The sequence below is a fragment of the Tachypleus tridentatus genome, chromosome 12 (genome assembly GCF_004210375.1).
Source record: "Tachypleus tridentatus isolate NWPU-2018 chromosome 12, ASM421037v1, whole genome shotgun sequence".
NCBI lineage: Eukaryota > Metazoa > Arthropoda > Merostomata > Xiphosura > Limulidae > Tachypleus > Tachypleus tridentatus.
The window spans coordinates 134,971,812-134,989,977 of NC_134836.1; the positions used below are offsets into that span (position 1 = coordinate 134,971,812).

Consider the following 18,166-nt stretch of genomic DNA (forward strand, 5'->3'; position numbering starts at 1 on the left):
GTGCGTATTGTAAACATAACTACACTATACGGTAGATCAATAACATGTACTGAAAACATCACTACACTATACGGTAGATCAATAACGTGTACTGAAAACATCACTACACTATACAGTAGATCAATAACATGTACTGAAAACATCACTACACTATACGGTAGATCAATAACGTGTACTGAAAACATCACTACACTATACGGTAGATCAATAACGTGTACTGAAAACATCACTACACTATAGGGTAGATCAATAACGTGTACTGAAAACATCACTACACTATACGGTAGATCAATAACGTGTACTGAAAACATCACTACACTATACGGTAGATCAATAACGTGTACTGAAAACATCACTACACTATACGGTAGATCAATAACGTGTACTGAAAACATCACTACACTATACGGTAGATCAATAACGTGTACTGAAAACATCACTACACTATACGGTAGATCAATAACGTGTACTGAAAACATCACTACACTATACGGTAGATCAATAACATGTACTGAAAACATCACTACACTATACGGTAGATCAATAACGTGTACTGAAAACATCACTACACTATACGGTAGATCAATAACGTGTACTGAAAACATCACTACACTATAGGGTAGATCAATAACGTGTACTGAAAACATCACTACACTATAGGGTAGATCAATAACGTGTACTGAAAACATCACTACACTATACGGTAGATCAATAACGTGTACTGAAAACATCACTACACTATACGGTAGATCAATAACGTGTACTGAAAACATCACTACACTATACGGTAGATCAATAACGTGTACTGAAAACATCACTACACTATACGGTAGATCAATAACGTGTACTGAAAACATCACTACACTATAGGGTAGATCAATAACGTGTACTGAAAACATCACTACACTATACGGTAGATCAATAACGTGTACTGAAAACATCACTACACTATAGGGTAGATCAATAACGTGTACTGAAAACATCACTACACTATACGGTAGATCAATAACGTGTACTGAAAACATCACTACACTATACGGTAGATCAATAACGTGTACTGAAAACATCACTACACTATACGGTAGATCAATAACGTGTACTGAAAACATCACTACACTATACGGTAGATCAATAACATGTACTGAAAACATCACTACACTATACGGTAGATCAATAACGTGTACTGAAAACATCACTACACTATAGGGTAGATCAATAACGTGTACTGAAAACATCACTACACTATAGGGTAGATCAATAACGTGTACTGAAAACATCACTACACTATACGGTAGATCAATAACGTGTACTGAAAACATCACTACACTATACGGTAGATCAATAACGTGTACTGAAAACATCACTACACTATAGGGTAGATCAATAACGTGTACTGTACTATAGGGTAGATCAATAACGTGTACTGAAAACATCACTACACTATAGGGTAGATCAATAACGTGTACTGAAAACATCACTACACTATACGGTAGATCAATAACGTGTACTGAAAACATCACTACACTATACGGTAGATCAATAACGTGTACTGAAAACATCACTACACTATACGGTAGATCAATAACGTGTACTGAAAACATCACTGCACTATACGGTAGATCAATAACGTGTACTGAAAACATCACTACACTATACGGTAGATCCAAGTATAGGTGTGTATTGTAAACATCACTACACTATATGGTAAATCAATAACATGTACTGAAAACATCACTACACTATACAGTAGATCAATAACGTGTACTGAAAACATCACTACACTATACGGTAGATCAATAACGTGTACTGAAAACATCACTACACTATACGGTAGATCCAAGTATAGGTGTGTACTGTAAACATAACTACACTATACGGTAGATCCAAGAATAGGTGTGTACTGTAAACATCACTACACTACATGATAGGTCAGTGATAATATGTACTGTAAACACTACATTGTATCATAGATCAATGATAACGTGTACTGTAAACATTACTGCACTGTATTATAAATCAGTGATGTGTACTGCAAACATAACTACATTATATGGTAAATCCAAGAACAGGTGTGTACTGTAAATATCACTACACTATATGGCAGATTGATGATAAGACGTGTATTGTAAACATCACTACACTTTATTGCAGAACCAAAATAAGAGACATCACTAAGCGGTTAGGCCACTCAACTCATTTGATTTTTGTTTGTTTTGAATTTTGTGCAAAGCTACATGAGGGCTATCCGCACTAGCTGTCCCTAATTTATCAGTGTAAGATTAGAGGGAAGGCAGTTAGTCATCACCACCCATTGCCAACTATCCTACCAAGGAATATTGGAATTGACCATAATGTTACAATGTCCCCACAGCTGAAAGGGTGAGCATGTTTGGTGTGATAGGGATTCAAACCTATGACCCTCGGATTACAAGTCAAGTGCCTCAACCACCTAGCCATGCCGGGCCCACTCGATTTGTAATTTGAGGGTTGGAGGTTCACACCGTCATCCAACCAAACATGCTGACCTCTTTCAGCCATGTGGATGCTACAACGTGAATGGCAATCCCACTATTCATTGGCAGAAATGTGGCCCAAGAGCTGGCAGTGTGTGTGGCCATGACCAGCTGCCTTCCCTCTAGTTTATTTACAGCTAATATAATGATGGATAGCACAGACAGAACTTCCTGTAGCTTTGACGAATATCAAAAACAAACAAATAAATAAACCAAGATAAGTCCTATACACAAGAGTACACGCGAGATCCAAAATAAGGTGAATAGTGTAAACGTCAAGAGTTAGTGATGTATCACAGAAACTTAGAACACACAGAAATATTGGGATAGTTTGCAACACGTCCATTACTGGTTACCAGATTGTAGAACCCATGTGTGTTTATCTTATAAAACTACACTGTAATTATATTTTAGTTTAGTTACTGCTCACTGGGGGCCATATGATATTGGTACAAATGTCACACTATATCTGATTATGATAATGTAAGCACTTAATTTAGCTTTAAAAATCCACTTTTATGATGAAAATGTGCAATGTTAATATTTTTTTATATCTAAAAAATGAAAAGCTCCAATCAGTGTATATCTCTAAATCTGTGGTTTACTAAAATTGAAAGTGCTTAAAGATATAGTTCCCACTTGGTCATTTTCTGGGTGTTTGTACATAACTAATTTCATACAAAGATGTGAAATATGACAGATGAGTTTTGTAATGAGTGTGTGAAGATGTGATCTGAAGTCTACCTTCATCAAACCTTAACCAATAGCACAGGTTTAAGAAAAAAAAAAAAACTTTATTTGTTTCATAGAATTCAAAATGCCAATTCAAGATTGGTCAGTGTCGGTAACATTAATATCAAGTTTTATAATACTTTACATACTGTCTAGGTTAGAAGAATTTGGTATTGAAGATATATTTTGCAATATTGAATACTGTCTTCTAGGAAATTAGTTCACAAACAATTTTCTCATGATGTTTCCAATAGCACCTAGTGACAATACTCAATTATATTTCATTCTCAAATAATAAAATGTTTTTATAGTCTGCAGTGTCTATTTCAGCTTGTGTGAATCTTAAGAATGTATCATCACATCTGTTTACATGAAGCCTGACAATTCTGTTCAGACATTCAACTTGATTTAAAATATGGCTTCCTTTCTCAAATGGCAGAAGCAAAGCATTCAAATATCAATATAATTACACACAACGTCGACTAGCAGCTAATGACAGTCAGTTTTAAAGACATAAAGATGTCAAGTAGCACGATTCTTCCCTTAGTACTTTTCTTGAGAAATAAAATCCAACACACACTTTGTGTTCTTTCTCAGACAACTTTGTTTCTTTGGATTTGTTTTTCAGTTCAACTATTTATCTTGGAGTTGAAGAAAAGAACAAATCTCATGTTTTGAGAAATTTTAAAAACACAGCTCATAGAAGCATCAATTATAAAAAACATTGTAGAACTATTCTGAAACCAAATTCTAACATTTTCCATCCAACTTTTAACTTGCATACAGTATATCATCTGTGAACACAGTATATACATGAGAACAAACTAAAATTACCCACTAACAATATAAAACTAACCAAAAACTAAAGATGTTGCTAGAACCAGGTTATCAAAGGAACTTGTTAATTCAACATTCATCAGGCTCAGTAACCAATTAACTGATTACTCTGACATGAGACTTAGATAACTGAAATAATCAAAACTATTAATAATTTGTTTACTAACAAACCATCATGAATTATTACACTTAAGATCCATAAATTAATAAAGAACTCATAATGGCAACACTCCTATTACTTGGACAGCTGGAATAAACAAAAGCAGTAATAATTTAAAACATTAATTTCAAGTAGTTAATTATTATTATGTCAATTATTTTAGTTGGGTTAATTGATGTAATCAATGTTCACAGGTGAGCAGTTATGTCAACTAACCAAGTTACTTTCCCAGCTTTAAATGTCACTGTACACAGTAAATAGAGTATTTACATATATAATATTGCATCTAGGGCTAATTTGAAACCAAAATAGAGCTTTTTTAACAAAATGTTATGGGCTAAACAATTATTAAAAAACTCCTTATCTTGTAAAAGTAACTTACATTGTTATTTTAGGTAGTACTTAGTTTAATATGATAATAAACAAGAAATGTTTAATGTTACACATACACAGCAGGGACTTGGTTTTCTTACGAACAACATTATCCACATAACCAGAAAGTTATTCATTCAAAAATCAACAGTTCTTGATAGAATGTTGGGCTAGTTTATTTCATATAACAATAGTTTCGTATTGTTAAAACACCATACATCTATTTTAATCCCACACTTAAGTTAGACATTGTTATCAGGTTAGATTTCAGTCATTTACAATTAATTTCAAAGACATTTAATTTAATGCTAAAACATATCACCGTTCTATTATAATGTACACAACAGGCACGTTTACATAATTTTATTATTATCAAATTGCTTAATAACAATATTCATAAAAAATGCTATTCTGTATCTTCCCTGGACTGGTTTCTTTACTAATACAGATCTTAATCTGCTTACATAGTCTGGGCTAAGACTTTATAAATTATAGTGTTCTATCAATATAACACAATTCTGTGAACCACTGTAATTTTCAATATCATTTAGGTGCCCTCACTTAATACTTATGAACTCACATTTCTCAGACTGCCAGAAAAATGTATTCCAATATGTTCATTTAACATCACTATCTCTCAGGAACGTTTCTGACAGACCTTTAATAAACTTAAATAGTTCAAATAGTATTAATAAAAGTTTTGATCTGGTCATTTTTTTCACAGTTTTATCTTATCTAGTTTGTACATCTCTACATGTACTCAGACCTTTCATCAGTCCTAACAGAAGGAACATGCCTCTTGTGCACAGTGTGAAGCCGAGACATGGTCACTTCCAAAGCCTCTACAGCTTCCAGAGACATTCCTTGGCAAAGAGAAACGTCTAAGTATTGCAGCTGTTGACAGCACTGGCTCAATGCACCCAACGTACTGTTGGTTAATTTTTTGCAACCTTGAACTCCTAAGTACTTCAAACGAGGAAGACTCCGTACTGCTCCTGCAACTCCATTGTCTGTAAGCTGAAAGTGAGCAACATTCAGTAATGAAAGTCTCTCATTGAAACCTTCCATTAATTTACACTAATAAATGATACTTGTAGTGTATAAACATTATAAACATTTACCTACACTAATAAAGGATACTTGTACTGTATAAATAACATTATAAAAAACAATTACCAACACTAATGGAGGATACTTGTAGTGTATAAGTAACATTATAAACAACAATCACCTACACTAATAAAGGATACTTGTAGTGTATAAGTAACATTATAAACATTTACCTACACTAACAAAGGATACTTGTAGGGTATAAATAACATTATGAAAAACAATTACCAATGCTAATAAAGGATACTTGTAATGTATAAATAACATCAAAAACAACAATCACCTACACTAATAAAGGATACTTGTAGTGTATAAATAACATCAAAAACAACAATCACCTACACTAGTAAAGGATACTTGTAGTGTATAAATAACATCACAAACAACAATCACCTACACTAGTAAAGGATACTTGTAGTGTATAAATAACATCACAAACAACAATCACCTACACTAATAAAGGATACTTGTAGTGTATAAATAACATTATAAAAAACAATTACCAACACTAATAAAGGATACTTGTAATGTATAAATAACATCAAAAACAACAATCACCAACACTAATAAAGGATACTTGTAATGTATAAATAACATCAAAAACAACAATCACCTACACTAATAAAGGATACTTGTAGTGTATAAATAACATTTTAAACAACAATACCTACACCTATGGAGAATTACAAAATTATCAATTATCCAATGATCAAGAGGAAACTGAATCTTGATTCCTATTTTCTATATTATAAAAAGAACAGGATGAGAGGACCCAAGTTTAAGATTTGGAAAAGTCTCTACTTAACATTGTTCTAGTTTTATAGTTATTGGAACATTGGGAGGGGTAGAGGCTGACATTGTATTTTACTTTAAAAGGGGAATTTAGAGTATCTAAAATAATAAATAGAAAGTGTGCAAGTACTGAAGGAGCAAATTCTGTTTGTATATGTTAAATCGTTTATAGCAGAAATATTTAAAAAGTTACACCTGGCTGGAATCTAACCATAAGGTAAACAATAAAAAACAAACCAGATATTTTGGATAGGCCTATTACAGTTGATAGTCATTACCTGACGACATTCTATTACAGTTGATTGTCTTACCTGATGACATTTTATTACAGTTGATAGTATTACCTGATGACATTCTATTACAGTTGATAGTATTACCTGATGACATTCTATTACAGTTGATTGTCTTACCTGATGACATTCTATTACAGTTGATAGTCTTACCTGATGACATTCTATTACAGTTGATAGTCATTACCTGACGACATTCTATTACAGTTGATTGTCTTACCTGACGACATCCTATTACAGTTGATTGTCTTACCTGACGACATCCTATTACAGTTGATTGTCTTACCTGATGACATCCTATTACAGTTGATTGTCTTACCTGATGACATTTTATTACAGTTGATAGTATTACCTGATGACATCCTATTACAGTTGATAGTATTACCTGATGACATTCTATTACAGTTGATTGTCTTACCTGATGACATTCTATTACAGTTGATAGTATTACCTGATGACATCCTATTACAGTTGATTGTCTTACCTGATGACATTCTATTACAGTTGATAGTATTACCTGATGACATTCTATTACAGTTGATTGTCTTACCTGATGACATTCTATTACAGTTGATAGTATTACCTGATGACATTCTATTACAGTTGATTGTCTTACCTGATGACATTTTATTACAGTTGATAGTATTACCTGATGACATTCTATTACAGTTGATTGTCTTACCTGATGACATTCTATTACAGTTGATTGTCTTACCTGATGACATTCTATTACAGTTGATAGTCATTACCTGATGACATTTTATTACAGTTGATAGTATTACCTGATGACATTCTATTACAGTTGATTGTCTTACCTGATGACATTGATTTAAAATAAGTGTGTCTAGACTTGGATTATATGAACTCATTATCACCAATCCAACATCAGTTATATTCTGACAGAGGCTTAAGTTTAGGTAACGTAGTTCCACAAACTTAATCCCCTTTAGCCCAACATCTCCAATGTGTATACAACCACAGAGGTCCAGTTCTCTTAACCCAGTTAAACATGTTAATGCTGGAGGAAATTGTCCAATTTGACCTGTATCCACTAAATGATCAGTCTGGCTTACAGGAAAATGTCCACACACATTGTCACCACTACATAAGCTTCCTTGAACTTCTCTGTACTGATCATTCCTACAAATGTTCCTATAAGCTACTCTTGAAGGTATTTGAAATAGCTGAAGATAGGGAGCTATGCCTTTCCCTCCAGTCAACCCTCTATCTGTAATCTCTTTACACCATGCTAGCTTCAAGCTGTGAAGAGAGACAAGAACACAAGATACTGCATGCAGACTTTTATCTGTTAATGTAAGACATGAACTCAAATCTAGATGTGTCAGGTTTGATAGCTTATAAACAAAATCACAAACAATTTCATCAGTCACATTACAATAGCTGAGATTAATTGTATGGAGTTTAGGGTGACTCTCAAAACACAGTGCTTCTCTGAGACCTGCAGGCGTGACCTTTTCACAGGAGGAGAGGTCGAGGGTTTCCAGATTAACCAATCGGGACAATTCTTTAACACTCCGGTCAGTCAGATTGTGACATCGCCTGAGGCTCAAAGAACGAAGGTTGGTCAAGTAATCACAGACGTATATCAGAGCTTGATCTGTTAGTTGGTAGATTAAACTTAAATCGAGAACTCTGAGTTGTGGCTGATTCATACACAGCAACATGATGCCTGACTTTGAAAGTTGTTCACATGAGGACAAATACAGTTCCTCCAGCTGCAAACCCTCCAAGGAGGCCACAGCAGTAAGGGTTTTGTTATCTATGAGGGTTCTACCAAAGTTAAAGCTCGTTAGTTTGAATTTACGTTTTTCGATAAACTCCATGACCGTCTGGAAAGTAAAAACAGCACTAGAAGGAACTGACTTCATACCATCTGGGTAAAATCTGCGATAGATTCCAGGATGAAATGATATCTGGCAGCCACTAAGAGATATTCTTTCAAGGTTTGGAAGTACTTTGACTATTCTAGAAAACAAAGAGTCTGAAAGATATCTGTTGGATGCTAAATTAAGCTCTTTCACATTCTGCATTATGGCTCCCAGCTTTCCCGTATCCTGCATCCTCTCAAAAAGAGTTCCTGAAATGAACAAACCATTGCAACCATTTATGCCTAGAACTTGAAGATGAGGGCACTTATGCAAAATGTTAATAAATACGTGAGTTGAGATGTCACAGCTGTGAAAGTCAAGACGTACGAGATTCTGACCCACATTTGTCCAAAACTCCTGATCATCCCACAGGATATCTACTTCCTTCACCACCAGGTGGGAAAAGCGTCGCTGACTCTTCTTCAACACCTCAAAAGCTGCTGCAGCATTATCACGTAAAACCAGTGCAATGTCTCCCAGGAGCTTGGCATCAAAGGAAGTGTAATACCACTGTCTACATACACAACTGGCTGTTAGCCTGTCAGATGGAGTTAGGTATTTGAATACTGATGTAAGTATCTGAAAAACAAACTGAAAATTAGTTGTTTTTTAGAAGATTTGATATGTATTTATTGTTATAAAGAACAAGAAGTATTTTATACTTTATACATCCAGTTACTTAAACAAATTGACTTTCATATATATATCAACACTAAGATTTACCCGAATCAAGTTGCTACTAATCCCCTGGTGTTAGAAAAATTAGAAACAGATAAATCACCAGGACCATACATTGTTCTTTTACAGGCTTGAAAGAATATGTAAACCTCTTTCTTCTTGGTAGGTCACGAGATGGTACTGCTATATTTAAATATGGCTACAAGTTACCCTGTAAGAAATGGTCAATTAGCCTTACTTCTGCAATGTGAGTTAACCTGTAAATAATGGTCAATTAATCTTCCTTCTGTAGTGCAAGTTAACCTGTAAATAATGATCAATTAACCTTCCTTCTGCAGTGCGAGTTACCCTATAAATAATGGTCAATTAGCATTATGTCTGTAGTGTGAGTAGCCTTGTAAATAATGTTAAATTACTCTTACTTCTGTGGTGTGAGGTCCCCTTAACTAATGGAAATATATTTATGTCTGTAGTGTTAGTTACCCTGTAAATAACAGTCAATTAACATTACTTCTGTAATGGGAAGGTTTCTAGTCTGATAGAAAAAAGTTTTTCAAAAGCATTTAGTGAAATATTGATAAAACTGAAAGAGCAACCATTATAACCTGAGCACTTTCAAAAGGTTCACCTTTCGAAAGCACTCAGGTTATAAGGGTTGCTATTTCAGTTTTATCAAAACCTCTTGGACCTACATGTTTTTAGCACATCATGAATTCAATGAAATATGATACTATAAAAAAAAAACATCAACATGAATTAACTAAAGTAAAATCTTGCCTTGCTGATCTGTTAATAGTTCTTTAGAATGTTACTTGTTACAACATGAATTAACTAAAGTAAAATCTTGTCTTGCTGATCTGTTAATTGTTCTTTAGAATGTTACTTGTTACAACTAGGATTATTTTATAGATGTAAGGGTTATGTTACATGGACTGGACTACTGGGATTATTCTATAGACGGAAGGATTATGTTACATGGACTGGAGTATTAGGATTATTCCAGTATTGGAAGGGTTATGTTACATGGATAGGTCAAGCTATAATAGCTCATTTATCTTGAAAAATAAAAATAAAAGTTGATTTTATTAATATTAACAAGGTTATCCAGTGGACTTACGGGAAAAAAACCCTTCAAGAACTGCATGGTCTCATGTTGTATGCATTAACTTCCAATCAGAGCAAGTAACACAATTCAAAGAAAAATGAGAATCACTGAGGTAATTACCATTATTATATTATGAGAATCACCATGGTAATATACTTCTATTATATTATGAGAATCACCACAATAATATACTTCTATTATATTATGAGAATCACCATGGTAATATACTATTATTATATTATGAGAAACACCATGGTAATATACTATTATTATATTACGAGAATCACCATGGTAATACACTATTATTATATTATGAGAATCACCATGGTAATATACTATTATCATTTGTTTACATATAAAGATAAGAAAATAATGTTTTACTGGTTTGGTATTGTTGATGCTAAGTTTCTGGCCATTAAGTAAGTAAGATTTGGCCAGTTTAGGAGACTTGGATTAGTACACATATAACATTAAAAATCATATAAGTAGGTACACTAAACAGTTTAATCAATTATTTTAATGAAAGCAACAGTCAGAAATACCTTACTAAACACACAAACACTGTCCATTCCAAGTACTATCATAGTTTTAATGTTCATATCATCTAGCTTTTTAACACAGTACTGCCTTTCATTCATGTAAAAAAAACAGAGTATACTCCGATAATATACAAGCTACTTTGGTCTGCAATATGTTTTGATTCATGACTCTGAAGTTTATGAGCCACAAGATGGACACCAATGTAACTTATCAAGACATAAAGAAGTCTGGCTTCATGGGCTCAAACCAGACACTTTTGAGTCACAAGTAAACTGAGGACAATACGCCACTAACTGGGTTACGAGGTCTTGAAGCAAGTAATCCTCACCTTCACTATAATAATTAAACAAGTTGAAGAGAAAGGATGAAAAAAACAGATATCACATACATAAGGACTAAAGAAAGGTTTAATTACTTTAGTTTTGATTTGAGTATTGAGCGTTCATATTAAAAAACAAACAAGAAGAAACATGTAAGGTTTGAAGAGATGATATATATCTTGAGTACACTAGAACTTGGAAGCTTTGACAATATCAACCTAGATTTGCTTTCTGGTAAAAACCTATTATTTTGTTAGCACTGAGCTTATAGAATGGCCTACCTGAAGTCTGGTAATGGCACACTTTAACCTGAGCTGTGATGGTAGTGGTTGTCCTGATTGTGGTATGGAAAGGAAATACTTTAACCTAAGCCATTGACAGCAGTGATTGTTCTGATTGTGATATGGAAAGGACATACTTTAACCTAAGCCATTGACAGCAGTGATTGTTCTGATTGTGATATGGAAAGGACATACTTTAACCTGAGCTACTGACATTAGTGGTTGTTCTGACTATGAAAGTGTGACTTGAATGTTCACATTATTTCTCTGTCATCTATTTATTGTTATTGCTTAAAAATACAAATTTAATGTTTGTATTTTGTTTCAGGTCTATGGTGCCTCATAATATGGTGTTCTTTGATACTTCTGTATGAAAGGTACATGGGTAAAAAAAGCTACAAATACATTTATTTCTTATGTTTTTAATTATTGATGAAAGATAGCATTTTTGAGCCTAGTATTACTGGGAAAAGTGAAATTCTTAAATAGACAGTAAAAATATAGAGAATTGTCTCACTCATCCAGAAACTGTGTTGGTAGACAAAATCTGTACACCAACTGTTGGAATCAATCCTCAGCCACTACCAAGTTGATACAAACAGATGACTTCTGTCAAACAGTAAGATTAAAAGATATAAAATAGTGTTTCAAAATAAATTTTTTGACCACCAATGAACCTGGCATATAATCTATGTCCATTGTATACATCTTGCATCTGAATTAATCATCAATTGGAACCAATACAAATCTAAGAGATAACTAATGTGATGTTTATGGAAAACTAACAACCTCAGTTTTGTTAGGTAATTATTTTGCTGTTAGTGTCATTGTATTAACATTATTGTAACAGTACAAGTCTTGTGTTACTGTACATAAAACCAATACACCATAACATCTGGATATTATAATGGTATTTACTTCTATCAATTTTCATCACTAAAATGAATGTTTGCCATCACCACCACTCATTGCCAGACCAAATACTGGAACTGTTTTGTCATTCTTTTAACCATCCCAAAACAGGGATCTCTTTTTGATTTGTGGCAACATAATACAACTTGTAGAACCTCAGTTTTATGGTTTGGTATGCTTAAGTTAATAAATCAGACAAGTGATACACATTCATAAAATTACACTCCACCAATGTAGTATAGTTCACCATGTAGCTATTATTGTCAGACTTTTCCCTACACAAACAGCACCTCAACCACTACTACATCTGTCATACTCCAGCTACTCTAAAATAGTCCTGGTAATTATATTGGTCAAAATACTTTGTTAACACTGAATAAACCATATATAGTGAGGCTAATATATTACTATACACTTTACTTTCTGCCAAGATTTTCTACCAATAAAACTATAACAAATGGATATTTAATGGAATACAAAATTTCTGTATGATAAAAAAAAATCACTCATACTATTGGTATTACTGCAGTACTGGAAGAACCTTCAAGCTCAAAGACCATTTATTCCTAGAGTTAAATCTCCTTTTAAGTTTAAATTTTACTGATTTTTGGCATTAATTAAAAATAGTGGATCATGAAATGGTAAAAACCCATAACTACAACAGTACAACTACACTATGATGTAATATAAGATATACACAACAAAGAAGCTTACCTCTATAGGTAGAAACCCAAACGCCATTTTCTGATAAACTTGTATACTTTAAACCATAATGCAATAGCTAGTCTGCCCTAGTCACTCATAATTTGCATTATATCTTAAAATTTTAAATTAATCGCGTTATAAATATTATATTTAATTTATAATAAAAATCATACCAAATTCATAGAATGGACTATGGATTATATCACAATAATATTAGCTTTTAATTAATATTTATATAATTTATGAAAGATTAACATGACAACATCAACCGTTTTAGTTCATAATCTCCATACGCTGAACTTTAAAATTTACACCATTCTCAACACTATCTCGACATTAATCTTTTAATAAAGATATACTTCTCTTCATTCTTCTGCTATCAACACAAGTTCGCCACCTATCCAGAAAGTATAAAGATATTTAAAAATGTTTATAAATTTAATAGCATCTATAACCTTCTGTCTTTAAAAATTATTTTATTCATTATGAGTGAGTTCTGCTTCGTCCGTTTATTGGAATTATAAACGGAAATGAAGTTAGCACAGTGCAGACAGAAGTGTAAATATTAATAAGATGTTTAATGTAAAAAAAAAAAGATTATTTTTATTGAAAACTTTGTACTATCTCAATCTCTTCCAATTTCTTTAAGAATTTCACATTTTTCCGATTACAGCGTCTATTAAATTGATCAGCTGAAAATACCATCGAGCGAAACGAGAAGCCAAGCGTTTATGATGAAAAAAAAGAAGGAAAAAAGATAATTTTATCTGCTATTAAACACATTCACAGGTTTTTTACACATACACTAAAGAGGCTTTGTTTGGAATTTGAAAGAAAAATATAATAGCTTCTTGGAAAATGTTCATAATCTATGGGTTGTCATTAAAGAACAGTTTGTTTGTTTGTTTGTTTGTTCCTAATTTAGCAATGTACGACTAGAGGGAAAGCAACTAGTCATCACCACCCACCGCCAACTCTTAGGCTACTCTTTTACCAATGAATAGTGGGATTTACTGTCACATTATAACACCCCCACAGCTGAAAGGGAGAGCATGTTTGGTGCGATGGTTTTTACATATACACTAAAGAGGCTTTGTTTGGAATTTGAAAGAAAAATATAATAACTTCTTGGAAAATGTTCATAATCTATGGGTTGTCATTAGAGAACAGTTTGTTTGTTTGTTTGTTTTTTAATTTCGCGCAAAGCTACACGAGGGCTATCTGCGCTAGCCGTTCCTAATTTAGCAATGTAAGACTAGAGGGAAAGCAACTAGTCATCACCACCCACCGCCAACTCTTAGGCTACTCTTTTACCAATGAATAGTGGGATTGACCGTCACATTATAACACCCCCATAGCTGAAAGGGGGAGCATGTTTGGTGCGATGGGGATTCGAACCCGCGACTCTCAGATTACGAATCAAACGCCTTAACCCACCTGGCCATGCCAGGCCCGTTAGAGAATAGATCCCACGTCTATTAATTCACATTTCGCTGGAACGAAGAAGTAGAAGGACTGAGTAAAAAAAAAAGAAAAAGAATATTTTTCATCATTACAGAGACACAAAACTTTATAAGTTATAGTGAAGATTCAATGATAACATAACAGCTAAAATGTAACTTAATGTGGTGGTTTTAAAAAAGCAATGAAGACGTAATATAGTTTCCAAAACTAACCCTAAATGTTAGATATCTTTGAAGGAAAGATAATGAAAAATAAATTAATAAGTTAAAATGAAAGACAAAGTCTTTACTTTCGTACACTTTTCTTTTAAAACTGTAGGAAAGACTACTAGAAATGTAACATGTATTATAATTACATTGTGAAATAGTCAGACAAAATTACGTTGTTATTTCTTTCAGACACCCTTTGATAACTTGTAAGCTAAAAATGAAGAGAAAATGATAACAAAGGAAACTGACTCTCAAATCAAATGTTCCCGCTGCTTATAAAACATGCGGTCATTCTGAACATATAGCTAAATTCTTTCGCGATCGTATAAATTTTTCTCTCAATAAGAATAACTGTTTTATAATAACATGACAAACCTGACGATGACCGAAGAAGGTCGAAACGTTGTTCGCTCTTCTACATAAAAATGTTCTCAACCTAAACCAACCGTTTTTACATATATGTTTTATAATAAACCTACAACCTAGGATAGTACAAAGAGAGAATGGTTCTTCCTGGGTGGCAAAAATACGTATAAAGGCTAAAGTGACGTCCAAGACATTATTGTTTTCGTTCCCACCCCTTTATTTTGCAATCTAACAGTATTTGGTGGGGTTTTCTAATCGTTAGGCTGTTTGTATTTTCAAACTTGACCATGAACTAGATAAAGAAAAACATTGAACATAGCGCGGGCCATAGTCAATGTGCCAGACTATAGATCTGGGATCCAGCAGTTTGCGCCTTATTACAGCCGAATAAAAAATAGAACTTCACATTGTTTTACCTGTAGATACATTGTATGATTGACATTAAAATTCCACTATCTAATTAGAGCAGTGAAAGTGTTGGCAGAAGGTGGTGTTAGTTAGCTGCTTTCCTTCTCTTTTATAATTGTAAAATTATGGTCTTATATCATGTATAATTAAGAGTTAAAAACATAAAAACAGGCGTTTTTTGGCACAAAAAGATAAATTCTTCATTATTAGTTAGAACCAACTAGTTTCAGTAACACAAGTTACTATCATCAAGGTTAATATCTAATGTAGTAGCGTAATAATCTTGAAAAGAGGTCAATGTGGGTAACTATCAAATATCTTGGTGTGAAATTCAACAAATAAACAGAATATAAGTGGTGCTAGAATATCTTTCACAACTTGTACATCTATCTTATCATCCAGACAGAGGCTTAGTATCCAACATATATTCTGGAATGAGAAACCAAATTGATGATTAAAAAATGGTAGCTAGCGCAGATAGCTCTCAAGTAGCTTTTCGCAAAATTCAAAACAAACAAATTAAAATAAATAAAATTTAGCTCTACAAATATAAATGAAATGTTGTTAAGTTTTTGCATTTACGATTTTATTTTTTCAATAACCAGGAATTTAAGTAAGTAATAGGAGTTCCAACGTTCCTAGGGTAATAGCTCTCTGCTAGCACAGCAGCATGTCGTCGGATTTACAACGCAGAATCAGCGGTTCAATTCGCCTGGGTGGGCTCAGCAGATAGCTCCATCTGACTTTGCTATAAGAAAATACACACTCCTAGGAAATTGAAAACACTTCAATTTCTAATGTAGAGGCACATGGTTTAGATCCAGAAATTAAAATAATTGATAATAATATAAATCTAAATATTTTTGATAAAAGAAAATATTTTTATTTTCCAGTATATATACTCTTCAAAACAAGAGACGCAAAAGGGATATTTTTGTTATTTTAAAGAGAAATATATGTAATAACGTTACAAGCTCAGAGTATGTGATGTTACACGTGTTAAGGCACTGATTGTCAGACCAAAATGACAATAAAAGTTGTGCACTTTGTAAACGGAGGACAACATCGGATTTTTCGCCAAAACGCATTCGTGTCCAATAAATTTGTTTGAGAGATTTGCATGTTCTGCAAGTGCAACATGTGCAAAATCCCTATAAAAGTGACGGGTTCTCGGTTTCCATAGCTCAGTGTTAAACCACCGACACGCAATACAGTTACGCCAAGACTGACTGAAGCACAACGCAGCAACGCCATTGGTCGCTTGGAAGCAGGCGAATCTCGATCAGATGTTGCCAGAGCTGTGAATGTCCACCCAAGCACCATCACAAGGCTATGGAATCGTCACCAACAACATGGATCAACTTGTGACCGTCCACGATCTGGCAGACCTCGTGTGACCACGCCCGCACGAGATCACAACATCCAGTTACGTCACCTTCGGGATAGGACCACCACTGCGACGTCTACTGCCTCAACCATACCAGAGCTGCGTAGGATTTCCGATCAGACCGTACGCAACCGTCTATGAGATTCTTAGGCCCCATGTGCAACCCATCATGGTGAACGTCAACGACGTTTTTCAACATGACAACGCCCGTCCTCACACAGCCCGACTCACCACTGTCTTCTTGAGACACCACAACACCAACGTTCTTCCCTGGCCCTCCAGATCACCAGATTGAAACCCCATCGAACATCTTTTGGGCGAGTTGGACCGACGTCTGCGACGGCGACAACCTCAACCGCAGACTCTACCTCAGCTTGCAGCAGCTTTGCAGGCTGACTGGACAGCCATTCCAGAGGATGTGATTCGTCATCTCATCGCTTCCATGGGCAGGAGATGCCAAGCAGTTATTGATGCTCACGAGGGTCATACTCGTTATTGACGTTGAGTGACGTTAAACTTCAACAAGTAAGCGTGGACTTCGCCTTTGCAGACTTTGGATGTTCAGCAGTGAATGTACAAAGTTTCACACATGACATACAGAACTACCCGAAATAAACTTGTTAACAACTTGTCTCATATTTTGCCTTTTGCGTTTCTTTTTTTGAAGAGTATAGTTTACTCTCGTTTAACAGTAATATGCCATACTCTTATATTGTAAGTATTATAACTGAAAATTATTCAGAATTTATAACAAATTACAATATTTCGTTATTATTATTGTTGAAATATTGACGCAAAAAATTAATATTCAGTGGATTTAATAAAGAAACTAAATAAGATTATTAACGTTTTCTGTAAAAAGTATAAAATGTACTATATATATATAAATATTAAGGAGATTTTGCTGAAAGTTTAGTTGTTAATAAGGTCATGTAAACAGCCTGGTATTAGTTTTTGCAAATGAAAACCTTACTACATATCGTGTAAGAGCCGTTCAAAGTAATAGTTATAGTGAATTTAAAGAGTGTTGGTTAGAAGTTATCCAAGTAAGTTGAGGTAACTGAATTGTAGTTTTATACGGGTATAACTTGTCTAC

At 33.8% G+C, this 18,166-nt stretch overlaps 1 protein-coding gene across 8 annotated transcripts; it reads right to left on the reverse strand.

Moving 5' to 3' along the window:
* Positions 1-4,767: 4,767 nt before the first annotated feature.
* On the reverse strand, positions 4,768-13,732 carry LOC143234771 (uncharacterized). 8 transcript variants are annotated; one of them, XM_076472376.1, is made up of 4 exons: positions 13,044-13,187; positions 7,556-9,274; positions 7,060-7,521; positions 5,687-7,026 (listed from the first exon to the last, which is right to left on the reverse strand). In XM_076472376.1, the coding sequence occupies exons 1-4, from the start codon at positions 13,089-13,091 to the stop codon at positions 6,775-6,777; spliced, it is 2,481 nt and encodes an 826-aa protein (XP_076328491.1). In that variant the 5' UTR covers positions 13,092-13,187; the 3' UTR covers positions 5,687-6,774. The 8 variants fall into 8 exon arrangements, with proteins under 8 accessions (XP_076328496.1, XP_076328495.1, XP_076328491.1 ...); XM_076472381.1 differs by lacking the exons at positions 5,687-7,026; positions 7,060-7,521; positions 13,044-13,187 and adding exons at positions 4,768-5,631; positions 13,246-13,732 and having other exon boundaries at positions 7,622-9,274; XM_076472380.1 differs by lacking the exons at positions 5,687-7,026; positions 7,060-7,521 and adding an exon at positions 4,768-5,631 and having other exon boundaries at positions 7,622-9,274; positions 13,044-13,179.
* Positions 13,733-18,166: the final 4,434 nt, after the last annotated feature.